The sequence below is a fragment of the Durotheca rogersii genome (genome assembly GCF_024521655.1).
Source record: "Durotheca rogersii strain YMJ 92031201 chromosome Unknown GGS23scaffold_2, whole genome shotgun sequence".
Taxonomy (NCBI): Eukaryota; Fungi; Ascomycota; class Sordariomycetes; order Xylariales; family Xylariaceae; genus Durotheca; species Durotheca rogersii.
The window spans coordinates 2944556-2970441 of record NW_026251233.1 but is presented as its reverse complement, the minus strand read 5'-3'; the positions used below and the strand labels follow the sequence as shown (position 1 = coordinate 2970441).

The following is a 25886-nucleotide window of genomic DNA, read 5'->3' as shown; positions in this document are numbered from 1 at the left end:
TGCCACGAGCGATAGGCCTGAGGGTTGGAAATAGCAAAATTCCGGTTCGATACCCGAGTTGGGGGAATATGACCAGGGTTGATGATCCCGTCGTCAATCGCGGCACGTTGCCATGCATCAGATAAGGTGCATGGGCTGGCCGACACAACGTTCACCTCCACAAATTATGAGGTTTACCTTTGATAACAACTCGTAGGCTAGATCCCCTTCGCCGGCGCCGCACCATTTGTCGTTTGAGGCCCCCACGGTTGCTTTAACTAGCCTAAGGAGAAGGGAAACCCACGGCCCGTTGCATCCAGGGGTATCCGCAAGGCCGTTGGTCTAACGCGATGTAGCCGGATTCTCCGACCCGACCCGCAACCCATGATGCCCTCGGTAATCTCGTGAAATGGTAACGATTCGCGTTTCGATCTCCTCGCCGCATCTCCGGGAAATAGCCACTTATTGCACCTGCGGTCGGGTGTTGAGGCTACGACGTGGCCGGTCTATGGAAGCTTACGCGGCTTTGGCGCAACGTCCTGGTAGCAGTCTCGCGCAGGCCAGGGATTTTCGATAGGTGTTTATCCACGGTAGCGATGGCGGGCTCTGGAACCTCTCGTACGATGATGGTAAGAAGGGTTGGCTAACTGCGCCTGCGTTAGCGGTAACGGGAAAGATCGAGGACCAACTGCATGCCGTCAGCGCCACGCTGGATAGTGTAGACGTGTCCGCTAGAATGCTGACAGCATACTGCGCAAGGTGTCTCGATCGAGTCTCGGGACGTCGGTTGGTTCAAGGCAACTCTGAGGCCTCGGTAGTCTTACAGGTCCCTCGAGGGCCAATGCGGGGGTCGGAAAGAATTCATGTTTCTGCGTACGGCAGAGACGATGAAGTGCTCTGGATGGTTCGTGTCCTGACGAGTAAAGAAGTAGGATTACCATATTATCAAGCATCCCCACGGATGATTAGCTTCGACTTTTTTTGGGAGGGGGAACACGCTGGCCATAAAGGGGCATTGGGGACGACAAGCTCGGCAACCTGAACGGGTCTGTGTCTGGATAAGCGCCCGGGTCGAGGGAACCGGTGGAGGGTTTCATTCAAATGGAGCCTCTCTATGCAGGTACTCGAAGGATGGCGAGCTGGAACAGCGAGCCGGACCGCATAATTAAGCAACGGGGCGGAGCAGCTTCACAGGGACCCTGAGGCATAAGACAATCTATACGCGTTGGATTGTACACATCGATAACTCCCTCAGCATGGAGGCATATTTTTCACGTGACAAACTGCATCGTATGGATGCGTTGGAAAGATGGCCTGAGGGGCTGGGACGGGTTACCGACAGAATGGTAGCGAACGAACCGAACACGGGCTGATTCGCCGTCGATACTATTTAATATCCGTCGGGCCATTGTTGGGCTGCAAGACTGACTCAAACTCATTCTCTTCCGCCCTACCGGACCAGAAAAATCATGGCGAAAATCATCGAAAGGGAGGCCGTAAACGACGAAGCCGCCGGGAGTAGCCGCCTCTATACCCTCCAGCCCATCCCGACGAAGGGATATGGCTTGGTGGCCACCACTAGGATACCAAAGGGCACCCGTATCCTCTCAGAAGCTCCGCTTTTCATTGTGCCCCGTGGCATATCCGATATGCAGACGGTCGAGCGCATCGTCATGGAACAGTTGAGACGGCTGAATAAGGATCAGCAGCGCGCCTTTTTTGCCCTACGCAACTCGCACGGCAGCAGCCTCAAGCCGCCGGTGGGCATCGTGCGAACGAACGCACTAGCTCTCGGCACCGACGCTTCACGTGGCGGCCTGTTCCTGGAGGCCGCGCGCATCAACCACTCGTGCCGGAACAACGCTCAGAACACGTGGAACGCCGAGCTCGGTCGGCTCACCATCCACGCCGGCCGCGATATCGAGGCCGGCCAGGAGATCACGATCACGTACGCGGATCCGCTCGCCGATTGCGCCGAGCGCCGCCGCTTCCTGCAAGACCACTTTTTCTTCACGTGCGAGTGCGAGATATGCTTGCTGCCTCCAGCGGAGCGTGCTGAGAGCGACAAGCGGCGGCGACGGCTCGGCCAGCTCGACGCGGCCGTCGGCGGGCTCGGCCACCTCATGGCCAAGCCACTACCAGGGCTGCAGCTCGTGCACGAGATGCTCAGCCTGTACGAGGCCGAGGACCTCTGTGACGCGAGCATCCCGCGGGCGTACTACGACGCCTTCCAGATCGCGATCGCGAGCGGCCACAAGATACGCGCTCGGGTCTTCGCTACGCGCGCCTACGTCACGCGCCGCGTCGTCGAGGGCGACGATAGCCCTGACGTCCGCGGGAATAAGGGGCTCATTGACCGCCCCGAGGACCACCGCCTCTACGGCGTGTTCAAGACGTCGGTGCGTGAGACGGGCCCGCCGCCACAGTCAGACGCCGGGGCGTTCGAGGACTGGCTCTGGATCAAAAGCAAGTGGTCGAAGACACCGCCGATCTGAGCACGGCCCGGGCATTCGAGGGAGTCTCGGGGCTGGGGTCCCTTTCTCAGCCCCGTACGCCTCTCCCTCCCCCCTCTCTGTATTCTTCTTCCGCTTCCCAATCCGTTACCAACCGACGATTATGAAGGCACATCAGTAGGGCTGGCGCAAGGAACATGGGCGAGGTCTGGCATAACAGCGACAGGCGTATGGCTGGCTAAGTATCCGGACAACGGGATTCGGGATTCATCATGATCATTGGCATAAGGAGAAAATAAGGTGCATAGCTGTTCAGGACAGGCATTAGGCAACTCATCATCATCATCATTATGTCGCTCTTCTCATCTCTGTCGATTTCGGCAGCCAATAAATTCAGCATGCCAACGCGCAGACGCACTTTGAATACACCGACCGGTGCGGCCCGTCCTCTTGTAAGCGGCGAAGTGAGAATTCTTGGTTGGTAATGATGACTCAATGGCGGAACAATAACAAGACTGATTGAAGTCACCAATGGGTGCTGACGCGGTCTTGAGAAAAAATACAATACGGTGAGCGCAGACTGGTTCTCTAAGCCAGGAACGGTAACAAGCGTGGCTGCGTAACAAGAGAGACGCGCACTATGGGGTAGATATATAATACTAGTTTATTATTGAAATCATTATCGTCACTGCTATTACCAGCATGGTTGGTATCAATATCTAAAATGGAACGAGAAGCAAGATGACAATAGGATGAGAGGGCGAGATCTGTCACTTGGCAGATGTAACGCCATTCCCATTCGTTCGTTCTTTCATTCGTTCGTTTACTACCCTGTCTCTGTTATATGTACGTCGGCGACGGGGCGGCGTTACAGGCGGACGAGTCTTCATTTCAGTATGATGATCCTCGTGCCGGATTCCTTCTCCAGCATGTCGGCCACGGCCTCGCCGTTCATCAACCCCGACACGTACGCCTCGCCGACGACGACCATGCTGTCGGCGTCGTCGCCGACCTCGCGCAGGACGAGCGGCACCTGGCACCCCATGAGGATCGCGACGCGGTCCCTGGGCAGGATCTCGGGCGGGCCGAGGCCCATGCGCCCGTTCTTGGTGACGAAGAAGCGGCGGCCCACGACGGCCCGCGCCACGGCGTCGGAGAACCGCTGGGCGAACTGGGACCGCGTCCTGCCGTCGAGGAAGTCGTCGAAGCCCTTGCCGAAGGACCCCTGCGCCAGGGTGCCGGTGTGGTCCTTCTCCATCACGATGGTCCGCTCGAAGAGCCGCATCGTGGTGCGGTTGAGGTTCTCGGCCGCGATGCCCTTCCAGCGCTGGATCGCGCCCCGGCTCTCGCTCGCGAGGCCGACGGCGCTGCCGAACGCGTCGATCGTGTCCACCACCGCGCCCCGCGCCCCGAGGTTGGCCGGGAACGAGGCCAGGTCCACCACGGCCTCGGTGTGGCTCGACGCGCGGTAGAAGTGCCCGCCGGGCTCCTCGCTGTTCAGCGGCCGCAGCGCGTCGGGCCCCTCCCAGTCCGGGAGCCAGCTCGGGGCGGCGCCGCCGCGGGAGGCCGACAGCCGCGCCGACGCGAGGATGTCGAGGCTGCGGCGGTGCACGGCCATGAAGCGCACCAGGTCGACGAACACGTCCTGGACCGGCTTCGTGTAGTCGGGCGCGATGTCGTCGGGCGTGACGTCGGACGCCATGCCCAGCAGGGCGTAGAGCTTGTCGCGCGGGTCGCTGGCCTGGTAGTCCTGGGTGCACTGGAGGATGCGGACGAGGGGCATGGTGCGGCCGCTGCGGCGGAAGTTGTCGAGGGCGGTGAACCTCTGGTAGCCGCAGGCGTGGAGGGCGGGGGCGAGGGGGTGGGCGAGGAACTCGGAGGCCTGGATCTCGGCGCAGAGCCTGCCGAGCATGCGCCAGGGGAGGACGGTGGGGCCGAGGAGGACGACGAGCTCGCGGGCGGCGACGACCTCCTGGACGATCCAGATGCGGCGCCACCAGGGGCGGCGGAAGAGCTCGGCGAGGCCGCGGACGGGCTCGGCGCCGTGCTCGAAGAGGCTGCGGCGGCCGCGGCTCCAGCTGCAGTCGAGCGCCATGGCGAGCGTCGCGCCGACGGCGCCGGCGGCGTCGCCGAGCCACACCACCACCGACGCCGCCGCGGCGAAGATGCGCCGCATCAGCTGCACCTGGTGGTTGCGCTCCCCCACGTTCGCCTGGTCGATGCACACCGCGTCGATCCACAGCCGCCGCCGCCCGCAGCCCGACCAGCGCCGCGTGCAGATTCGCCGTGATCGCCAGCCGCGCCCCGTCCACCGCGATCTCCCGCGTCCGCGCCTGGTCGCCCCACGTGTACGAGAGCGCGTCGTACGCCAACGGCGCGTAGTCGACGCGCGCGCACTGGTACGCCAGGACCGGGTACTCGAGGACCATTTCCCTGGCGCGCCGTAAGCCGTCGGGTCCAGGGGGCAGGGGGGAGAGAGGAGAGGGATGGCCAGCTCACCTCCCGCGGATCACCCGCCGGACGGACTTCTTGCACTTCTCGGAAAGCGACCATTCCCAAACGGTGCCGCCCGAGTCCTCAGAGGGGGCACCGCGGCGCGATTTCTGCATGAGCTCCTCGAAGGTGTCGCACAGAGCCCTCGTCCTCCGCGGCGGGGGTGGATCGGCTGGGAACGAGGGCCGCGCGGTGCTGGGGAGTCGGATGTGACTTATGGACCCCTCGAGGGGACGTTGGCTGTCGGCGCTAGGGTGTAGCGTCAGGACTCGGATGTCATCCTGATGGGTCAGAGGCGAGTAGGCGAACGTGGCCATGCTCTTTTTCCACTTGTCGCCTACGGGTTGTGGCTGTCAGCTAGACACGAATGTGCACAATCTCACATCACCCGGACGTCCCATGCGGGGCGTGGACGATCAGAGGCGTGATCAATTTCTAACGGAGCGAGACATTTGTGACGGCTTGGCCAACTTAGGATGGGGTTATACGGAGGCTGTGCTTGGCGGATCTCCCCCCCCCCCCAACTGTGCCGCTTGTTCGGAGGACTCCCACATGCCACGGTATCTGCCTAAGCCGAATTCGATAATTACTTACCCTAATCTTAATATTGTCTTTCATTATAGACCAGGGCGTGCGGTGCACCATGGGTGAGAGTGCCTGATAACCAGATTTTCGTAAGTTGAAAATCGACCTAAGCGTAAGAATAGGCCATTATTCCACCTAGGTAATTCTTCAGCCGCACAGTTATTATGAAGCTAATTTAAAGGGCATGGTCGCTCGGCTTTTCTACTTGGTCTTCAAGCAGTTAAAAAAAATGATATTCTTCACCCCGAAAGGCCTGCAGATGATGCCGGAACTGCGGGCTTGCGAATGAGCTTGCTGACAAGTTGGTCGATGCGAAACTGTACCTACAAGTCGTGATATTTCAGAGCCTCACCAAGCACTTACATAGGGTTTAAAGAGAATGTGAGTATTAGCTCATCCCGTTGTAAGTTCCGACCTGACTAGAATACGCGCTCCCTTTCGGCGAGGCAAAAGCAGTTAAATATAGTGAATAGTGTGCGTGCGATCACCGAAACCATTATTACATATCATGAGCAGTAGGATGTCGCGCGTAATTCATGTAAGTTTGTCGACTAACTGCAGTCACCAAAGCTATCTGGACATGAACTGGTCAACTACCTTCGAGTAAAAGCCAGGTTTTCCGTCCAGATATAGCCTCATCGCACTCGCCAGTTGCTGCCTCCTTGTATCACTGAGCCCTTGTGATAGACGACATTCAGTTCCACCGATTAGTATCTCTTCCTGTCTCACGGCTGTGATATATTCTTGCTGATCTGCAAACCTCTGAGCCAGTTCGGCATCCTTTGGGTAGCCATTTTCATCGTAGTTCCAAGGAGCATCCATAGCCGGGGGTATCGTTGTGAGACCCAAAGGGTAATCCGCAAATAACTCCCATGGCGCAGCAAAGGTTTTCTCCCAGTCAACAGAGCCAAGAAGATTTCCGTCTTCATCGTATACATTGTTGTTCCAGCCCCAATCGGAATTCCAGACAGGAAATGGGCCACCATCTCGAAGAGACAGCTTACTGGCTAGGTCGCTGATAGACTTGGCAAATACAGAGACTGACTGGGCAATTTCATCAGCATATGCGCCAGATGCTTGTCGCAGTTGCTCGTCTGTCACGCCAAACTTCGCTTTGGTCGCCCATGCTTGGAAGAATTGAGTCGCGGTATCGAAAGGGCCACCTAATCCGGGTATCGGACCTTGCTGGCATGTGCCGTCCTCGTTGATCGAGGTAATAGTACCGATCTTTGGTAGTAGAGTCTTCGAGAGTTGAACCTTGCCAAGTGAGTCAGCTATTAGCGATACTCCGACCCCAAGCTTGCACTTACATGAATCTTTGCAAGGTCGCGTAGAATCTTGTGCTTGTATACAGGTGGTATCGTCATAGCAATATCCATTCCTGCATTGCCCGGTAAACATTCCATTATGGTGAATGGCGCTCCCACGTTACAGTCGCTACGCAAGTCGAACTCGTAAATCTGAGGAATACGTATGCTGGTCATCTGCCGTAGGAAGGAGATTGTAGTGATTTCGCAACTTCTCTTCGCCACTAAAACGTCTTCAGAGTGTTCAGATCCAGGCAGAGGTGGCAATTCCAATCGTGCCAACCACCGAGTCCCGTCAGGAAACTCAATAATTCGAACCATGTGATTTTGACCAAGGCCAATATCGGAGAGGAGTGTGCCGCTGATCCCATCCTTGGTCGCAAACTCGAGGAGTCCAGGCCAGTTTACGGATCGCAAGAACGATTCGGCTCGTGAACGAAGCGCACCTTCTGGTAGTTCGAAGAAATACGTCCAACGATACCCGGAGAAGGCCTCGAGACTTGGTAAACAGTGAGTAGCGCTCTTTGAAGACTATTGTCAAGGGTAGCCAGGGGCAGTCATATAAGCCGAGATATTAGAGCACTCTAACCTCGAAGTTCCGCTCTCCATTCCATCAGAACACTTGATAATTAGCGTTCTAGCTTTAACAAACCAACGGCCGACTTCGTTGAGATGTGAAAGAATTTACGACGTTGCCTACTCGGGTAGTCGGATTCGCGTTCGAGGCTAGAAAATTACAAATAATTAATAACTCAACTGTCAGCTGGTGGTTTGTCTACTCATAGCGGGCCGCCGGCAGCCGAGAACACCGAGAGGTACCTATATCGCAGTAGCGCTGCTATAAGTGCCACTGAAACTAACCAATTCAGAGTCTGTGTCGGTCGCTATATTGGCAAAGTCGAAGCAGAGTTCTCGTCGAACTTCAATGATCCTCTCGGTCTTAGTCAACATCTTGGGCGTGGCGGGTACAGTCACTCACCAGAAGTAGAACGATGATTACAACCCTCAAATGTCTATGCGAGGCAAGCAAAGAAGTAGCCTGGCGCAGAATCAGTTTACACTGCTCAAGAGTTTAGAAAAATGGAACATCATGCAGTGGTTTAAAGACAGAGATATTCTACAGCAGGTGTAAGACGTATTACATCGATGTGGTGGGCAGAGAAGGGGACAGCTCAAAATGTCAGCGGCGAGGCGATCGCAGTCTTCGCTTGTAGCAGGTCCATGCTGTTCGAAAAACTGAGATATACGGGAGGTGGATAATCTGCCAAAGCTATGCGCCGCTGCTGCTGCGTACTTGGAGATAGCCATAGCGAGGAAGTCGTCATTGTTTGACGGTGCGTTCAGCTCCAGCGTCCTCTTGATCAAGTCTGCTAATTGATCCTATCCGAAGAATAAGACGTGAGAGCTTGCCGCCTTACCAATTGATATACGTCGAGGCACTTTGCTACGCTTTGCGCTTCTCTGTTACGTTTTTGCAGTAATATTGTATACATACCTAGGTAAAAACATTCTGTAAAAGGGATGCGAGTTGAACCGTACAACTAATTCACACACGAGTAGGGTTAATCAGCACTGGAATTTCACACAGCTAATCAACACAATTAACACACGGATAGATAAGATGAACTCAACAATTTGATAAGGCCTCTCGTAGGGTTACAGGCCTTCACTTAGGGGCTTGCTATCGTTGTACGTAATCACTTTATGTGGCACGAAATTCAGGCAACACCTTGCGAGCCAGGAGCGCCAGGGAAACAACGGGTTGCATTAGGTTTGGTGACAATGCATGTGGTGCTTCTGCCCGTCCACCCTCGTATGTTGACTCCTCTCTCTGGATAATTCGACGTCTCTCCCAATATTATTCTTTATCGATATTCCGGTCGTGCAGTTTCTTCGCCTCTCCTGCCCTCGCTAACCATAGCTCTAAGCAATATAATCCCTTCCGTATCCGGCCGAATCTTCTCCCTCCCACTTTTCGCCTTTCTTTCCAAGTTGCAGCCGGACATCTTGACCGCTACTTGGATGTCCCTAACCCGTTCTCCCGACGGGCGAGCGATGCCAAACGCTATTCGATGCTGTCGCCGCCAAGACCCGGAACCAGGGCCTCTGTCCTCCACGGTGCACCAACATGCCTAACCGCCGTGCCGAGTCGGCCCAACCACGGCCTTGCGGTAAGCTGGCCAACTGCCTAACTGGGCCTAGCCCGGCCGTACGGCGAGGACTTCCGCCGCATCCAACCACATCGACTTGTAGGAATAGGCTACCTGCCGCCGATGTCCGCTGGCCTCTTCCATTCAGCGTAGTAGGGGCGCTTCGACGCGAGACGGGGTGTTAACCGTCGTTAGCTTTCGGATTCCTGGTGTCGCGACGGAGAACGCCCCCGTATGGAAGCGTGCATGCGCAAACGAGGACATGTAGCCGTCTGTTAATGTTGATATATCTATGTAAGAGGGTTAGTACCTAAGGAAGTAAGAGGTACCTGTAAGTCGAGGTAATGCCGAACGGGGGTCGACGAAAAGAAAGAAGCCAGCAGCCTCTGCAGCGGTGGTAGGAGGTTTAGCGGGTGCGGGCGTGGTAAATGAGAATGCTAGCCCCTCTCCCTCTCTCTGTCTGTCTCTCTGAGTTCTCGTTACAGACCTTCCTAATCGAATAATGGCGGGTGTGTATGGTGATATCAAGTATTGACTGATGTAATTGTTATTCAAGTGTAGACAAGTAAGGCGCCTTCCAGCCTCAAGGGGGAGAACCACAGAAGGTGCCTCACCTACCTGAGGTACGTAAGCTAAACCGCGTGGGTAGGCACGTTCCACAGTATATTGAGTACCTACCTCTTATTGATATTAGAGACCCTCGTGCGGTAGGTACGTATTACTACCGCGTAACGGCGCCACGCGAAGTGAGGAAGCGAGGTCAATCGGAATCAAGGTGACCGAGACTTGCCTACCTCTCTCCTCTTCATAGGTAGGTGTGTGCATTACGTCTCGGCCCTGAGAGAGGGGATTGGGAGAGACGGAGAGGCGGAGAGAGCTGTTGACGGAACTTCGGCTTCTTCTCTTAGCATAGGAGGGGAGTCGACAGCACGAGTCCGATACAGCAAGTTCCCTCTGACCAAAAGCACCCCCTTTCCGCACTGGTGAGGTACCTAGAGTGCTGCTGCCATATGCTGCTTCCCTAACTTAGGTTACTTACCTAGGTACCTAGGTAAATCGCCAGCTCTCGGATTCCCATCATTCAACTGCCGTTACTTGCAGGTGCTTCGCAGAGTGTGCGTCCTTGTGTGTTTGCTTCTTCGCGTGGCGTTGCCACTTCTTGCAACTCTGGTCTGTCAGCGCAGTGAGTCAAGTCCAGGACAGAACCCGTCGCGAGGTAATCCCCCCTCTCCCCCTGCGTGGTCTCCCCGAACTTCTCCTCTCTCCCTCTCTCTTCTCCTTTCCCCCAACGGACCCGAGACCACATACTGCCCGGGTATTATCTACAGCCACCCTCTGCCTTCAGCCGCAAGCATCGGCACGATGACTCGCACAACATTCGGCGTTGATCATGGCTAACATATTTACCTCTCACCTCTTTTGCCCCATCGATTCAGTGCCTTCAACGCGACAACGCATCTTGCATCTTCATGCACACTGCTGACCCAGAGTGTTGCCATATTTTCCCCTTCGCCGCCAACTCGAACACAGCCAACGCGGACGATCTCTTTAACCCAGTTGAGGTGTTTCAGGCAATCGTGGGCGACCAACAGCAACGTCTCCTGTACCAGGGGCTTGGGTGCACTGACCGGGCCTGGAACATGGTCTGGCCGCATAACTCAAGTGTCCGAACCCAAGATTCGTCAACGATGAAGACACTCGCTGCGTTGGAAATTCACGACGATGGCCAACGGACGGGTACATCGACTTGCCTCTTCCTAGCAATGGATATCAGTTATCGACGTACATTATCTGGGGTGTTCAGGCCTCTCCTCAAGAGTACTTACTACCTACTTTTATCGTTAAGGGTGTCGCGGCTTCTGACAATCGCCGCAGCAACTCGGGTCCGGGCACTTGTGACAGCCATCGGCAGGGAGGTTTGAAGGTGCCCGACCCGTTGCCGGAGCCGTCGACTGTGGCTGTCTGCTGAAAAGGTTGATTTTGATCTGGTTGCTTCTGAGGTTGTCCTTGTCGTTGGGCATGCTGCTGGGGCTGCTGTTGAGGTGATCGGGGCGATCATGGACGAGGCATCTGCAGCTGGCTTCGGGGTGCAACGGGGTTCTCCTCGGCCGCGGCGAGCTGAGATTTTGAGTCTTCTATAGAGCTAGCCGACGGTTTCAGCGACATCTCCCGACAAACCACCCCCCCTCCCCTCGCCGCCCACCGACTAGGGAGAGAAGCAGTCGGTAGGGGTATAGTATATATACCTGTATACATTGGAGGCGCTTATTTTCTAGCCGGCTGGACATCGGTGACCTCGAAAATGCCGTCGAGCATGATTTCAACGTTATCTCCCAGACTGTCGTCAAATACGTACCCGGACGCAAAGCCAAAAAAAGAGGACATCAAGATCGACAATGTCTCCGAGGAGGAGCTCTAGGGGTTTTTCGTGGAACTTGACATGTAAGATAGCACAGCGGGGAGTATGGTCTGCACCCTTGTCTCGTGGATTCTTGAAGGGCAGGGTGCCTTTATCTTGTCACGTAGGGAACCCTGCCTATATTAGCCTGCGTAGCCCACGAGGGAGATGGGGGCGTATACGTTTCCACGTCACATACCTATGCCATTCAATTACCTTGCCTACGACTGCGACCGGTGATATGTTGATTAGAAGGCACGGCTCTCTTCGAGTGTCAGCACGACGGGATCTCGTGTTCCTTCTTGCCTGGCCGCAATACCCGATAATAGCGTAGTACACCACGTCTACACGTAATATCTAGGGAAGGCATAGCTGTTGGAATCATCAGGCAGGTTAGGCTGGTCCTCCTACCCCTTCACGGGGCCGGATAGTAGGTAGTCTCAGATAATGTCTAGATTCCGTGATACGGGCTCGTTTCTGAAGCCTCTTCACGCATTCCCATTTTTGTACACACTCGTCGAGCTCGATCAGTTTTCAATATCGCCTCAGCTAGCGCACCCTGCGCGGAGAGCCGCGGCTTTTGGTTAATCTGTATTTGACGCAGTCCCTAGAGAGATGATCTATCGTTAAGGCCACATCCGACGGTCCCATCATCAGTGCTGGTTTCGGTGGGCTCGCGCGCTGTTCCTCAGCTACGTCTTCTGCTCAAGTTGAATGCCTAGATACAAGCGAGCCGGCCCCCGAGACGCCATGTATAATCGGAGTAGCAACAAGCCCCACGGCCTCAGCCGGCGGAAGTCAACATTATCTGCGAGAGGGGTCCACTTGGAGCATATCCACCCCGAAACGGCGGAGCGTGACGCCCAAGCCGCGGCCGCCCAGGCCTTCGCGAGGGCGAGGAGACGATCTGCCACGGATACGGCGTTGTGGCCGCCGCCGCGGGATAACGGTCCTCGAGGGGACACCGGTAACCGTGACGAGAGATGCGATAACGGCCCTACTGTGCAGCGGCAGCAGAGCGTCCGCTTCGTCCGATCGAGAACTCCTAAGAACACACAAAACTACGTCAACATCGGTAGCTCAACGCCGGGCTCTGAACCGATTGCCGCAGTAGCTAGAGCCGCCGTCAACGGTCCCGAGAACCCGCAGACGGGATACAGTCCCGCCGGAGAGGTCAAATCTACATCGAGAAGAGCCAAGGGGGCCACTATTGACGCGGTCTTTGTCAGCGCGGAGCATGATATTCCCGAGGGAAACACTGTGTCGGCTCCAGCATCCTGTCACAGAATTCGCAGGTCCAAGTCGATGCTCGCAACCCCGAGCGCTAGCATGACTCCCAGATCCTACACCCATTCCCCAACTTCACCGGCGACGAATCGGATGCCCCTATCGTCCCTAGAGCCACCGTCCCCCGACACAGATGAGAATATACCACCTATGAAGGCGAAGGCACCGCAGTCTACGTCCTTCTTGACAGGGGCAGGGGGTAGAACAGGCTTAATTCCTCGTCGTCATGGCAGCGTGTCAATGGTTTCGTCTAAGGATGCCGGCGTTCAAGTTTTGCACGGCAACATAGGCCACGTGAAATCACAATCAGCGGGGTTTCCTCGTCGTAACAAATCAATTCACGCCGAGAGACCTCTCAGAAGGAGCATGAGAAATACCGATGGCGACGATAATATCCTACCCGCCAATCGCGTAATCTCAAAAGGGGCGAGTCTCAGAAGCCGAGCTCAGAGGGCGTCGCACGGCTTCAAGCACAAGTTAAAGAGTCTCTTGAACTTAGGTAGAGGGGATACCGATGAAGCGACATTCCCTCCACAGCACATTGAGGCTTCAAAGTCTCACGTCACGGATTTTAAGAGTCTCGATTCCGTCGGAGACGATGGGTCCCAACTCGGCTCTGCGGACGAAGAGGCTACTCTAGCTCGCGTCGGGTCTGGGATTCCGTCTTTACACACCATCTCTTCTCACCAGCAACCTCGCTCTCAGCAGGGAAGTTTGGACAGCCTCGGGAGCGGCGAGAGAGCCTCGGATACAAAGTCCCGAGTAACCAGCTGGACGAACTCGGACACTAATACGTTTGATACCCTACGTAGTCATGGAGCAGGCTGGATCCGGCAGCGTTTACCAATCGTCAAGGAAGACGACGCGCATGCCTCCTCATCGCCAACACCGCGGAAGCCAGCGACCGTAGACGGCCAAAGAATTTACTCGGCCCTCATGAAAAGGATCCATGGTAGAGGACAACATCCGGGGAAAGCCGACTTGAAGGAGCAGTCAAATTCTGGCGGTCCCATGGAGCCGGAGTTCCTACTTCCAGGGGGTAGCTCTGAAGAATGCGGAAGTGAAGAGCCCAACTCCCCTTCGACCATCCGCCATGTCTTCCCCGGCGGTTGCTCCGATACATCATCGACAGGGACGGTCCAGAGGAAGATGGGCGCAAACGTTCACATCGTCCATGCGGACTCGAACGGGTCTCCTTTGCGCACCAGCACACAGCCAAGAACTCGCACACCGGACCCCCTAGCGGGCGAGAGCAGCCGGCCGCTGTCGGGCCCGCGAATGGCGGAGGCGGCGACAACGCTTTCGTCTCGCAGCTCGGCCTTCTTCGCCAGCCCTACGTGCCATCTGTTCCGCACGAGGAGCCCGTATCGGCGCGCGCTTCAGGACTCGATGCGGATGGCGCCTCCGCACGCGCCGCTGGCGTCGCCCGGGTTCAGCCCCTGGATGCGGTCGCTGACCAGCTTGCCCATCCGACGCCCCAGCTCGTGCGAGTCCGACGTCGACGAGAAGATGCGGTACCCCGAGAGCGTATACTCAGACAACACAGCGGGTCCGGCGTCCGGGTCTCGGGGGAACGACGCGGCGTCGGAGAGCGGCGACGCTACGAGCTCACCCGGCGACCACGGAGACGCGACTATATTCCTCGACCCGCCGGCTCCCGCCCTCCCGGCCCGCCGCGTGACTTCGTCCTCGAGCTCCGTGGAGTGGAAGCGCTGGCTGTCCACGCACGTAGCGAAGCTCGAGGGTACGGTGGACCACCGCCAGGACGACGGCGGCGGCGGCGGGGAAGGTGCCTCCTATTTCGCGGGAGCGTCGACGGATGGTGTGCGGGCTCGCCATGTCCGCGAAGAAGCACAGATCGACGGTGACTCGGACTCGGAAGGCGAGCACGAACCGCGGCCTCCGTCTCCGCCAGACGCTCGCGACGAGCCCGCAAGCCCAGACAGCGCCGCGCTAAAGACGATCGGGCTAGACAGCAACGTGCGGCCCGCGGCCCGCCAGGTGTCGCGCCAATACAATGCTGCTCTAGGCCCTCCGCCGCCGCCGCCACCATTACCACCGCCGCCTCCTCCTCTCCCCCAAAAGACACCGCTCCTATCTGAGGCAGCGACGACGAACCAGCAGCAACGTGGCAAGGAAAACGAGGCGCCCGAGCCTGAGGCCTTCTCAGGGTCCCCGAAGCTTCGCGGTGCGCGGTCTGGGTGGGAGACACGGGAATCGTCCGCCGCGGCCAAGGGGACCCCGCCGCCGGCGGACGAGTGCTCGGGCGAGCGAAGGAAGACGGCGGCGACACAGGGGCTGCCGCTCAGGGGGGAGTCGTTCCCCGCGACGCCAACTGCGAGGCTAGTGCGCCGGCGGCAGCACCAACGGCAAGGGAGAGGCACAATATGGGGGACCGGCGCCGGGACGTTGCCGAGTCCGGGGCTCGCGGCGGCGGTGGAGGGGATATTTGGGAAGACAGAGACGAATACGGCGGATGCGGGCGCGGGTGCTGAGCTGGACGAGGTAGTGGTTGTAGCGGAGCGGGGGCAGGGGGGTAGAAGCCCGGGAGTGGCCGTGGTCGAGGCCGGGGGCAGAGACGGGGATGAGAGGGAATACGGTGCTATGGTGGGCGGAAGCAAGGGGATGGTGGATCGGTTCCTGAGCAGCCGGAGGCGGCGCGTGGCGGGTAGCGAGGAGGAGGGCGGCAGTAGTGAGAGCGCGCTGCTGTAGGTGCGGGTCGGATCCGTACGGGGGGGTATCTCGTGCGGCGACCGATTCGATCGGCGAGAAGGGCGCGGAGGGTCGTAAGGGGGAGGGCTGTGGTGGTGTGAGAGGGAGTAATAGGGCATATTACATATAGAAGATAAGGTGGCAAAAGTGGTGAGGGCGTCCGGGGCCGTGTTAGAAGGAGAGGAAGAAGGAGAAGAAAGGCTCGGACAAGTATGGCTTAGGAATAATTACGACGGCGCCTTTAGCTTCGTCGGGAGGGAGCTTCACGGCTGCTGAGCTGGTGTGTTGGCATAACGTAGTTAGCTATTCCATCATCAGATCAAGAGTTCTCCCCGGCGGTATCGACTAAGTTACCCGGCTACCCGTGCACGGCTTCTCCCGTCTCCCACGCGCAGAGCCATACCCTCTAATACCAACGACAACCCCTTTCTTGACGATGTGAAGCAGACACACGGCTTTCTGATACGGACAGCGTGGCCCCTTCGCGGGGCGAGCAGCCACAGGCGGGAAGGAACGTTCCCAAGTACAACTACCGAGTGGCCATCGCTCTGGTGGCACTTTCCCGGGCGCGATAGCGGCGCGCCGGACTCGCTCCGACGTACATAAATTAAAAAATATGCCTCGTGCAATACCCGTTATTTCGCCGCAGCGAATCCTCAGCCTCCGACCTAGGGATGTCACACTTATTTGGGCCGTCTCAGTACCGACATCAGGTCTGGGAGAAGGTGAGATGTTCCTTGCGGCCGAAACCGCTGCATCAGCGGGGTTCAGTGTGCACATCTGGTAGATGAGCTAAACAACGAAGACTACCAAGAAGCGCTGTTAGGAATCGAACCTATCCTCCGTTATATAACTTACTGATCTCTGGTGTCCTCGGCTTCGGCAATGGACGCGTTATACAAGGCAACCTGATAATTTCGATTCTACCCGCGTCCACCGAGATGGACCAGTCGAATTTCATCGCAGAACACCTCGGGAGTTGGCCTAGCGCGAGCTAGCTACCCAGGAGCAGCGACGACGGAATAGCGCGCGGCATAACGCGAGTCACCTCCCGGACTTTCGCTTTTTTTTATCGGTAAAGGTAAGGTGGCCGCAGGGGGGGTGGCCCGTGGTCATGTGACGGATGGTAGGTAGCGAAGCAAGTGCTTCGCGCAGTTCGGAGGTGATTGTCGAAGCGAGGACTGCTTCTGCTTCCGGCCCGCGATCGTGTCGCTGGGATCTGGGATAAGTCGAGTCTCCGGTGTCGCCGGCAGTACGATGACCTACGTTTCGGTGGAAGGGCGAGGCGAGTGTGGGTTTGGCGATGCGAGGCCAGACTCGAAGCTCTTTCGGGGGGGGGGGGGGGGAGGGTAACTGTACGTATGTGTGAATGAAACTACCTAAGCCACCTAGGGTTAACTGGGTGGCGTAAGTCCACTTGCCCCCGGTTAGAGGCGCTGCCTCGCAGTATACCAACGTAGATATACCAGCAGCTCCCAGGGCCGGTTAGGCGCCTAAGAGAGCTGGCGTAAACGGCGCGTGTTGAAAACGACAGTCGTCATTGGCCGGAAGCTGGTGGCTCGCGAGGCTTATGCTTAAACATGGTGGCTTCGGCCCTGAAGCTTCTATTTCTGGTTGGCGGCTCCTTATAATAGCAGATGAGCCATAATAGTGTACGAGTAGCGACGACGACGACGACGGCATAATAAGCCGTGGCTTTGAGGAATCGATTCTCTAGCTTCTCTGTATTCTTCCCTTCCTCGTATTCTCTTTCTGGTTCTATTTTTCTCTCTCCCTTCTCTTCTTCCCTTCGAGAACCTATCTGCGCTCCCTCCCCACCCCCTTTTCTCTTACTTATCTTTTCCCCTTTTCTTCCCTCATTTTCAGATTACAACGTCGCTTTTCTCGTCCCCTTCCCTCCTCCTCCCTTGTCTCTCGCCGCTTCCTGGCTCCTGTCTGCCCTGTGTAGTAAGTACACCTGTGTGTACGTGCGCAGAGGGGTCGTTGGCGCGTCGTGGGAGCGCCTCGATCTCTCTCGCTCCATGGCCGGCAAGGGTGGCTCGCAACACTACCGACGCAGCACACAAAGGTAACCCTATGTATGCAGGCACATATGATAGATATATTACTACACGTGCGAAATCCCTGCCGAAGCTTGTAGGGGACGCGGGTGAAGCGTACAGTAGATTGACGACCTAAAGCAGCTAAGAAATCAGCTGGGCGAATCGCGGGCGAGAGTTTCGGTTTCAAGACTGGTGGGTCGTCTGTCCTTGTCGTCGTTGGGATTGCGGGTTAGGGATCCGCATCCTCCCCACGGGCTGCGCCCCGCGCTATTGGCAAGTTCCAGAGTTGCCCATCATGGGTTTTGGCCTGAAGATTCGTAGGATTGCATCGTAGGTGGGTATCGGGGGGTTTTTTTTATTTCCCCGTGCCCCGCTGCAACTGCTGGGACGTCTAGCTAGTTGACATCAATGTGTGCAGCATTGCCTAGAGAGAAGGAAAAAAGAGACAGAAACAAGACAAATACAGAGAGAGACCTTAGGAGTGAGGGAGAAAGAGGGAGAGGAAGGGAGGGAGAGGGACGCAGAAGATGAATATAAGTAAACGGTAGTAGGTAATGGGAGCCTGGTTACGAGAAGGGACCCGCCCTCCTTACCTACCCCTTATGACAAGCGACAAGAGGTAACAGGAGCGAGCTAGCGGCGTCGTTAAAATGACGGTCGTAGGAGCTACGCCAGGTCGGCTATTTTGTACCTACTACTCACGACATGGAATCAAGTTTTCCATGTTTTCTCCACTGAGACGAGGCTGTTTCGACGCTGTTGTCGCCTCCCTCTCCCTGTCCTTGTGGATGGGGCCAGATCGACATGTGGCTCGTTCGATCCTCATCGCGTTGTGTGTAATTATAACATCCAGCAGTACCTACATGTCCATGTTTACATAGCTGGGTATATCAATACATACCCCTGTACGGTATATGTGGCCGTGGGCTAATTTAAGCATAATGAGAGAGAGAGATGTTATCGTGAAAATAACACCGCCAAACCCGACCCGCCGAGAATCTGGGAACGCAAACGTCCCTAACTGCCTCGCGATTTTGCGGCTCATCTATGCCCACACATCCTATGAAGGCACACATATACCATGTGCTATGCCTATACCTATACGGGATATATATTTGCAGACATGGATAGCCCGTCACAGAGTGCCGGGCAATTTCGCGAAAACGCTGGCCTTTACTCTCGAGGGACATACAGAGCTGTACAGAGTTCCCCCTTCTGGGTAGGTAGAGAGGTACGCTGGTCTTGGCTGTAACGCTCTCGGATCCGGTAGGGTACCTGGTGGCGTCTGCACCGAACGCGTAGGCGATTCCATTATCGCGCAGCGTCGTATTGTATGTACTACGTGGTACTCTCTAGCGAACCTACTCCCCCTTCGACATCCCTAGCCTCAAACACGAACCGAATGCGACATGCTAGGAGCGTCGGCGTCGAGTCGCGATGGCGGCCGCCTAAACCCCTCGTGGGAGTTGGGTGCGTCGAAGGAGGGAGGCCGGCAGGAACATAATAAGTGCCCTTCGCCTTCCTGTCGCCGCCTAAGAAGGTTCTTTTTAGGGACTTGATTTCGATTCCCCCCCCCCCTCCCTCCACCCACCCTACGTTCTCTCCCGCGCCCCGGGGGACCCGCCATGGATGATAATAAGAGGTTACGCAGCACATCTTCTTCGCGCGACTAGCACTTAATCTAGCCTCGGACCTCACCCAAGCTACGATGGATAACAATTACCGCTACGGCGTCGAGTACAGCGAGAACGTGGCGCCCAAGTACCCGGCGCCCGAAGGTCAGGAGGGGCTTGAGGTCGTGCAGAATTCGACGATATATGCATCGCCCATACACCCCACCACGCCGTACGTGGTAGGAAGCGAAAAACGGCAGCCAGCTCCAGTTGCGGTCCCGATGGGATGGGGCGCCGTAACGTCGCCAGCGACGACCATACAACCACCATCGGCCGCATCAGAGACAGCACCGGCGGCTCCTGAGGCGGGCGAGGAGGAACTGAAGAAGGACGAAAGGAAACGGATATTGGGGCTCACCGTACCGATATTCTGGCTAGTGGTCGTGATCATAATCATCATCCTCGCGGCAGGCATCGGAGGCGGGGTAGGCAGCGGCCTGGCGCAGCAGTCGAAATCAAACAGGTACGGCTGTCAACTTACCACGGTGTATGGGATCTCGTTTTGTGCTAAATTCCTTCTCTATGCTTAGCGAGTCCTCGAGCGTCTCTCAAGAATCGTCGTTATCGGGGTCATCAGGGGCAAGTGGCGCCGGCGCCTCGCCCACATCATCATCGTCGCCGGCGGCCTCGACGCCGACGGCGACGACTGGCGGCCCCGTGCCCGTGGACGGCGGGTGCCCGGCCATCAACGGCCAGAACAGCACGCCCTACGCCGTCGACGGGAACCCGATCCCGCTCGAGAAGGGCGGCAGCCCGCAGGAGTTCCGGATGCAGTGCGCGACCAACTACGTGGCGTCGGCGGCGGCGCGCACGCACAACATCCTGCGCATCTTCATGCCCACCCTCGAGAACTGCATCATGGCCTGCGCCGAGTACAACTCCGCGTACCGGGCCGGCCTCAACGCAGGGGCCGGGGTCGGCGGCGGCTACTGCGTCGCTGTCACCATCGAGAAAATTGAGAACGGCTTCTGCTACCTCAAGAACGGCACCGCCACCAACGACACCCTCGGCCAGCCTCGCATATACTCGAGCGCTGTACTGCTGACGGATACCGACTCGTAGAGTACGACCACAGGCCCGTGCCGAGACCCTCTAGCGGTTACGGGTTGAATACGCGGGTTGTTTTGGACCGGTTTCTTATGTCCGTCGGCACGGAGAGACGAGTGGTGGTATGTATGAAGCGGATGGTGGTTCTTTTCTATCGATCCCCGTGTGGGGGAGACCAGACGGCGTTTTCAAAGGTACGATTAGGTTGCACCTCAGCTACCTACCTCTCTGATGTGGTTTCCCCCGTGCTCTCTTATGTAACCCGGCTTTCATTATCCCCGAGCTACCTGTGTCGCATCCCCACCACCTACTCAACTTCTCCGCATCTCTTCTTCATATCTCATCCTCACAATTCACTGTCTACATTGCCGAATGTACCAGGATCTATCCGCTTGGCTTGGCGGAAAATCATACAGGCCTGGACTTGAGCACGTCAGCAAGGAACGAAGCCAAGTAGAAGGGCCACAGAGGCAGCCCTTGCTTGTTCTCTGCGTATGATGTACTTTACTTTACTTGTTGATGTATTAGTAAAACCGGGACCGAAGTCCTCAGGTACACATGTGTAGTTCAATTCTTCAAATATTACGCTTCCATCTTTTTGACATGCCTATCTCTGCAAGTCTCTTGGTCGTGTATTGACATCGAGCACCTACCTTGGCAGTTGATAAACTCCCATACTAAGGCCTCTAACACTAGGTGGTTAGACGGCTTATTCGCTTAACTCAAGAGACTGGCCATTTTAAGACAAGGGGGGGTGGGCCCGCGTAGGCAGCAACTAAACAGTAACAGTAGGCCTGTTCCCGATCCCAAGCGTATCCGTATACGGCCTCGTGCGTTCGGGAGGAATTCCAAACACGCTAGGAAATCAAGTATTACGGGGCAAGTAGTTGTAACTTGTTGTGAATGTTTCATTCTCGTTATTCGAGCCTGAGACCTTCCGGGGTCTCATGACATCCATACCGCGTAACTTTCAGTGCCAAGTGATGCATACCCGTTTGGATCGCGAAATCCATCCCTTCTCTTAATCCCACACCACCCTCGGTTAAATATAAATGCGCCATGAAAAGCCTTCCGAATCTCTATACCTCGTTTCGATAGTCTGTTGAGCTGGAAGCAAGTCCCCCAACGGAGATCAAAAATGATTACTACGGGGCTCGCTCTGCACAGTAGCTGCAGGGTCTCTCTTGACTGCATCATCGCCTGTGACTTGTTGCTGGTCGTTGGTAATGGCATGCGAGTTCCGGCGAGGGACCTGTTCGCCGGCGTGTCTCTGTGCTTGTGCTGTAAGGCCGCCCTTGACGGGCCGGCTCTGACCCGTTAACCGCTCTCCAGCAACTGTGGTTGCAGAGATAAGGTGCGAGCCCAAGCGGGCGGTGTGCGCCGGAACAGGATTAACTTTCTAGGTAATAAGAAGTGAGAGGACGAGGTTAGCTTGAGATTACTTAGCCAGCGGGGGAAGGGGGGGGTGGGGGCTCACAGGGGAAGCGAGTCTTTGGATGAGGGCTCCCGGTCCGCCTTGGATAGGCACGTCTCCTCGCGTCGCTCTGTTTTCGCCCTGGGCGATGTCAGAGACGATCCTACCGGTGATGTTCTCGCCGGCGTGCTTCTGGGCCTGGGCAGGAGGGCCATCCTTCGTTGGGCCATCTTCGCCAGCAAGCCGTTTCTCCCTAGCGGCGATCTTGGAGAGAATATTCGAGTCGACGGTTCTATCACTAGCCATGGCGAAGCTTCCAACTAGAATCTTACGGGAAATAGGCCGCGGACCGTTGCCGATAATTAGCGATGTCTTCTCGAGAGTCTGTGTGAGTACGGATCTTGACTGTAGTGGGCGGACGTAAGTAGTAGGTATCTACTGGCTGCGTGTAGGCCCGGGCATGGCCAAAGACGATATCATCGTGCTAGACAATAATTCACCATTCGAGGACGGCCCTTCCAGCAAACGATGTCTCGGTCTCTCTGGCCCCATAATACCTATACCAGGCGGCACCTGCTTGTGCCTGAAGCAGACGATAATAGTTGCGGCCGTTGCGCTGGTGTAAGGCTCGGGCAACTAATACCGTGCAGGTGGGCTCGGAGATACCTCCGGGCCCGCTGACGACTACGCACATAAGCAGGTACCTACATACATTAGGTACCTGAGCGCCACGTAGGTGCATAAGCTCTATGCTCAAGCTCCGGGCTACTTAGGCAAGGAGGCCGGTAGGCCACTTCCCTTTGGGGCAATGGCAGTAGTGGTAGCAGCCCTATGACAACATCGACTTGGTGTAAGGAGCGGTTGCTCAAAACTACCTCGTGGCAACCTGACTATCCAAGTTATACCTGGGTAGTACCTTAGGTGCTTCTTTCTATACCTACCTTAGGTAACTACCTGGTAGGTACCTAGGTATGCCAGGCATTAAGTATCACCTGCCCTAGGTAGGCACAGCATGGAGAAAGAGCGTCTACAGTTAAGCACGTACCTAGGCATCTGGGGTGCGAGAAGGTGCGCCGTGCAAATATTGCCATTAGGCACCTGCTCTAGGTGCCCAGACAGGCGTTCTATTATACAGGAAAGCGCACCCTGATCGCTTCTCTTGTCCCCCTGACGTAAATCCTTAGTCTGGAACGACGACGTCGATGTGGACGCGACACATCAGGTACTGATATCTCCGGGGAGGTGACAATGACGATTTCCATCTCTCTACGAGGCTGTTTGCGAAGAGATAATATCATTCATTTATTCAGATGGTCCATTACTATCGGTAATATGTCTGGCCTCCTGCACAGACGGGAGACTAACGACCGCTACGACAGTCTCTGTACATAATAGGTACTTCTCTGTCCCTCCCGCTGCTACTACGCACACAATTTGATAACGAGAGGCATCTGTTTGTATCCCCGAACCGCTCTCCGTGTCGACGTAGGTATTAGAACGACCTCAAGCTACTCCATGGTTATAAATGTGACAACTATTACGGCCGGGACCAGCGCCGCCTCTTGGCAATGGGAAATAACCATGTCGAGATCTATGTCGAACGTGTGAGGAGCCGTCTTCAGGCTAAAACACCATCATCCGTCTGCTCAGTTCGATGCGCAGTCGTCGTCTCTGACCCATGGCGCGGTCTCCGGTAATGAAATAGCCTCACTCCCTCACTCTCCTCCCCGCAGTCTAACAGCTGATGGCTGCATAGGTTTGGGGTCGTGCCTGTTGCGATTCGACCGTCCTACTTACCCGCGGACATGTACGTCTTGCACCCCTGTATAGCAGTCGCCGGCGGTTGATTGGGATAAAATCTCGTTGGGTACATAATACCTACATCTCGCGCATATAAATAGAGCCACGTGCGAGGATCGTCCTCGTCGAGGACCCTAAGCCGAGGGATTGCGCAGGCTGATATGGCCAAAGGCGAAATTGTATAGAAGAGTGTTCAGATGGATTTCGGTCAGGCTATAGGAAGCACTGCTGTGCTGTTCCTGGCGGTGATGGGATCTGGCGTGGCCGCCAGGGACTTTCCGAACTGCCAGTCCGGACCTGCAAGTCAAGCCATGACGCTCCCTCAATCTTGCCTCCTTCTACCGAACCGACACTCGCTGACAAAAGACGTGGCAGCTTGCCTCTAACCAAGTGTGTAATACAACGCTCGACCCGTGGGCCAGGGCGGCAGCTGTAAGACTCCCAAATGCCGCCCTTTGCATAGAGATAATGTCTTCTTGCCCTGCTAACCCCCAACCTCACCTCCTTTCAAGCTTGTCGCCGGGTTCACCCGCAATGAGAAAATCTCCAACTCCTGGGATAACTCCCCGGGGGTGTCCCGCCTAGGCCTCCCGGCTTACGAGTGGTGGAACGAGGCGTTGCACGGTGTTGCCCGGTCCCGCGGCGTCCAGTTCGCCAGCTCGGGCAACTTCAGCTACGCGACCTCCTTTCCGCAGGTCATAAACATCGGGGCCACCTTCGACATGCCGCTGGTCCGCGCCATCGCCGAAACCACTAGCACCGAGGCCCGCGCCTTCAGTAACGCCGGCCGCTGCGGGCTCAACTTCTGGACTCCAAACATCAACCCGCTCCGCGACCCGCGCTGGGGCCGTGGCCAGGAGGTCCCTTCCGAGGACCCTTATCTGATTAGCCAGTACGTTGTGCAGCTGATTCTAGGTCTCCAGGGCGGGCTCACAGCGGACCCGTACTACAAGCTTGCCGCCACCTGTAAGCACTTCGCCGGCTACGACATGGAGAACTGGAAGGGCAACCGCCGGTACGCCTTCAACGCTAAGATCACCGCTCAGGACCTCCAGGACTATTATCTGCCTCCGTTCCGCGCATGCGCGCGCGATGCCAACGCCCAGTCTGTAATGTGCAGCTACAACGCCGTAAACGGTGTGCCGACCTGCGCCGACCCCTGGCTGCTCGGCGATGTGCTGCGCGGCCTCTACGGTTTCGCTAGCGAGGACCGCTGGGTCACTGCCGACTGCGACTCGTTGGAGAACGTGTGGACGGACCACCGCTACGGCAGCTCCGCGGCCGGCGCCGCCGCTGCCAGTCTCAACGCCGGCACTGACCTCGACTGCGGCCAGTTCTGGCCTCAGAACCTGCCGTCGGCGTACAACTCGCGGCTCTTCAACGACACCGTGCTTGACCGCTCGCTCATCCGCCGCTACGCATCCATGGTGCGTGTCGGCTGGTTTGACCCCCCCGCACGTCAGCCGTACCGGCAGCTCGGGTGGGACTCTGTCGCGCGGCCCGAGGCGAAGGCGCTGGCGCTGCGCGCTGCCCAGGAAAGCCTCGTGCTACTCAAGAACAGCAACAGTGCGCTACCGCTGGCGCCTTCGGTCAAGCGTGTCGCCGTCGTGGGGCCCCTCGGCACGGCTACGACGCAGATGCAAGGGAATTACTACGGTACCGCGCAGAGTATCTCGACGGTCGTGTCGGCATTCCGCAGCGCCGGATACGAGGTATCGAGCGCGCAGGGGTGCGGTGTGACGGGGTCTGCCACGTCTGGGTTTGCGGCGGCGCTAGACGCAGCGCGAGCTGCGGACGCCATCGTGTTTGTCGGCGGCATTGACGTCAGCGTTGAGGCCGAGGACCGTGACCGCGAGCAGATCACCTGGCCGGGACAACAGCTGCCGCTGATCCGGCAGCTCGCGGCGGCCAAGGGTGCAAAGCCGCTCATCGTCGTGCAGATGGGTACCACGGTCGACAGCTCTGAGTTGGTTGCGAGCGTCAACGTTGATGCATTGCTCTGGGCCGGGTATCCCGGGCAGGACGGAGGCGCGGCCATTTTCAGTGTGCTGACGGGTGCCTTCGCGCCTGCCGGCAGGCTGCCCGTAACGCAGTACCCCGCCGACTTTGTCAACCAGGTCCCCATGACGGACATGAACTTGCACCCCGGCACGAATAACCCTGGGTGAGTCGCTGGCGTCTCTCCCACCCCCCCTCCCCCAAGCACTCACTGGCTAGCAGGAACGCGGACGACTAACGAGAGTCCGCCGCCGCCTCTAGACGCACGTACAAATGGTACACGAAGGACCCGGTGTTCGCCTTCGGACACGGGCTGCACTACACGAACTTCTCGGTGTCGCTGCCGGTGGACCTGCCCACCACCTTCGCAACGGCGGACCTGGCGGCAGCGGCGGCAGCAGGCCCAGCCTCGAGCCACGCGGATCTGGCGCCTCTCACGACGGTGCGCGCGAAGGTGACGAACGCCGGCAGCGTCACGTCGGACTATGCCGCGCTCGCGTTCCTGCGGGGCGCCAACGGGCCGGAGCCGCGGCCGGCGCGCAGCCTCG

The 25886-nt window shown here is 57.2% G+C and overlaps 9 protein-coding genes across 9 annotated transcripts; 5 read left to right on the top strand and 4 right to left on the bottom strand.

Annotated features, from left to right (window-relative positions):
* Nucleotides 1-1187: 1187 nt before the first annotated feature.
* On the top strand, nucleotides 1188-3076 carry GGS23DRAFT_550441 (uncharacterized protein). Its single transcript, XM_051515285.1, has one exon. It carries the CDS (start codon nucleotides 1449-1451, stop codon nucleotides 2472-2474), a length of 1026 nt encoding a protein of 341 aa, XP_051376580.1. The 5' UTR covers nucleotides 1188-1448; the 3' UTR covers nucleotides 2475-3076.
* A 242-nt stretch (nucleotides 3077-3318) lies between these two features.
* GGS23DRAFT_602752 (HET-domain-containing protein) lies at nucleotides 3319-5242 on the bottom strand (the record flags this gene model as incomplete). The annotated part of the gene is made up of 8 exons (XM_051519369.1): nucleotides 3319-3657; nucleotides 3694-3759; nucleotides 3796-4086; nucleotides 4123-4173; nucleotides 4207-4225; nucleotides 4256-4611; nucleotides 4673-4865; nucleotides 4932-5242. 8 exons carry the CDS (start codon nucleotides 5240-5242, stop codon nucleotides 3319-3321), a joined length of 1626 nt encoding a protein of 541 aa, XP_051376579.1.
* A 784-nt stretch (nucleotides 5243-6026) lies between these two features.
* GGS23DRAFT_201488 (phosphotransferase enzyme family-domain-containing protein) lies at nucleotides 6027-7646 on the bottom strand. The gene is made up of 3 exons (XM_051511785.1): nucleotides 7407-7646; nucleotides 6821-7316; nucleotides 6027-6767 (listed from the first exon to the last, which is right to left on the bottom strand). The coding sequence occupies exons 1-3, from the start codon at nucleotides 7424-7426 to the stop codon at nucleotides 6081-6083; spliced, it is 1203 nt and encodes a 400-aa protein (XP_051376578.1). The 5' UTR covers nucleotides 7427-7646; the 3' UTR covers nucleotides 6027-6080.
* Nucleotides 7547-8334, bottom strand: GGS23DRAFT_550438 (uncharacterized protein). Its single transcript, XM_051515284.1, has 2 exons — nucleotides 7797-8334; nucleotides 7547-7748 (listed from the first exon to the last, which is right to left on the bottom strand). Exon 1 carries the CDS (start codon nucleotides 8123-8125, stop codon nucleotides 7868-7870), a length of 258 nt encoding a protein of 85 aa, XP_051376577.1. The 5' UTR covers nucleotides 8126-8334; the 3' UTR covers nucleotides 7547-7748; nucleotides 7797-7867.
* A 1864-nt stretch (nucleotides 8335-10198) lies between these two features.
* GGS23DRAFT_550436 (uncharacterized protein) lies at nucleotides 10199-11584 on the top strand. Its single transcript, XM_051515283.1, has 2 exons — nucleotides 10199-10785; nucleotides 10843-11584. Exons 1-2 carry the CDS (start codon nucleotides 10437-10439, stop codon nucleotides 10887-10889), a joined length of 396 nt encoding a protein of 131 aa, XP_051376576.1. The 5' UTR covers nucleotides 10199-10436; the 3' UTR covers nucleotides 10890-11584.
* Nucleotides 11585-12115: 531 nt separating this feature from the next.
* Nucleotides 12116-15364, top strand: GGS23DRAFT_613036 (uncharacterized protein; the record flags this gene model as incomplete). The annotated part of the gene is made up of 4 exons (XM_051520532.1): nucleotides 12116-12440; nucleotides 12477-12583; nucleotides 12617-14396; nucleotides 14682-15364. 4 exons carry the CDS (start codon nucleotides 12116-12118, stop codon nucleotides 15362-15364), a joined length of 2895 nt encoding a protein of 964 aa, XP_051376575.1.
* A 3424-nt stretch (nucleotides 15365-18788) lies between these two features.
* GGS23DRAFT_550429 (uncharacterized protein) lies at nucleotides 18789-20718 on the top strand. Its single transcript, XM_051515282.1, has 2 exons — nucleotides 18789-19542; nucleotides 19610-20718. The coding sequence occupies exons 1-2, from the start codon at nucleotides 19115-19117 to the stop codon at nucleotides 20139-20141; spliced, it is 960 nt and encodes a 319-aa protein (XP_051376574.1). The 5' UTR covers nucleotides 18789-19114; the 3' UTR covers nucleotides 20142-20718.
* Nucleotides 20719-21064: 346 nt separating this feature from the next.
* Nucleotides 21065-22118, bottom strand: GGS23DRAFT_550428 (uncharacterized protein). The gene is made up of 2 exons (XM_051515281.1): nucleotides 21604-22118; nucleotides 21065-21525 (listed from the first exon to the last, which is right to left on the bottom strand). The coding sequence occupies exons 1-2, from the start codon at nucleotides 21844-21846 to the stop codon at nucleotides 21259-21261; spliced, it is 510 nt and encodes a 169-aa protein (XP_051376573.1). The 5' UTR covers nucleotides 21847-22118; the 3' UTR covers nucleotides 21065-21258.
* Nucleotides 22119-22817: 699 nt separating this feature from the next.
* GGS23DRAFT_550426 (glycoside hydrolase superfamily) lies at nucleotides 22818-25530 on the top strand. The gene is made up of 3 exons (XM_051515280.1): nucleotides 22818-23639; nucleotides 23716-23772; nucleotides 23853-25530. The coding sequence occupies exons 1-3, from the start codon at nucleotides 23538-23540 to the stop codon at nucleotides 25506-25508; spliced, it is 1815 nt and encodes a 604-aa protein (XP_051376572.1). The 5' UTR covers nucleotides 22818-23537; the 3' UTR covers nucleotides 25509-25530.
* The last annotated feature ends 356 nt before the right edge of the window (nucleotides 25531-25886 follow it).

Coding starts and splice junctions, on each gene's coding strand:
- GGS23DRAFT_550436 (XM_051515283.1), top strand. CDS start 10,437: ATGCACACTGCTGACCCAGAGTGTTGCCATATTTTCCCCTTCGCCGCC. Junction 10,786..10,842: donor GTTCAGGCCTCTCCTCAAGA/GTACTTACTACC, acceptor CAATCGCCGCAG/CAACTCGGGTCCGGGCACTT.
- GGS23DRAFT_201488 (XM_051511785.1), bottom strand. CDS start 7,426: ATGGAGAGCGGAACTTCGAG. Junction 7,317..7,406: donor ATGGAGAGCGGAACTTCGAG/GTTAGAGTGCTC, acceptor CTGTTTACCAAG/TCTCGAGGCCTTCTCCGGGT. Junction 6,768..6,820: donor GCGACCTTGCAAAGATTCAT/GTAAGTGCAAGC, acceptor TCACTTGGCAAG/GTTCAACTCTCGAAGACTCT.
- GGS23DRAFT_550428 (XM_051515281.1), bottom strand. CDS start 21,846: ATGGCTAGTGATAGAACCGTCGACTCGAATATTCTCTCCAAGATCGCC. Junction 21,526..21,603: donor TCCAAAGACTCGCTTCCCCT/GTGAGCCCCCAC, acceptor CTTATTACCTAG/AAAGTTAATCCTGTTCCGGC.
- GGS23DRAFT_550438 (XM_051515284.1), bottom strand. CDS start 8,125: ATGGCTATCTCCAAGTACGCAGCAGCAGCGGCGCATAGCTTTGGCAGA.
- GGS23DRAFT_550429 (XM_051515282.1), top strand. CDS start 19,115: ATGGATAACAATTACCGCTACGGCGTCGAGTACAGCGAGAACGTGGCG. Junction 19,543..19,609: donor CAGCAGTCGAAATCAAACAG/GTACGGCTGTCA, acceptor CTCTATGCTTAG/CGAGTCCTCGAGCGTCTCTC.
- GGS23DRAFT_550441 (XM_051515285.1), top strand. CDS start 1,449: ATGGCGAAAATCATCGAAAGGGAGGCCGTAAACGACGAAGCCGCCGGG.
- GGS23DRAFT_550426 (XM_051515280.1), top strand. CDS start 23,538: ATGGATTTCGGTCAGGCTATAGGAAGCACTGCTGTGCTGTTCCTGGCG. Junction 23,640..23,715: donor CGAACTGCCAGTCCGGACCT/GCAAGTCAAGCC, acceptor AAGACGTGGCAG/CTTGCCTCTAACCAAGTGTG. Junction 23,773..23,852: donor CGTGGGCCAGGGCGGCAGCT/GTAAGACTCCCA, acceptor CCTCCTTTCAAG/CTTGTCGCCGGGTTCACCCG.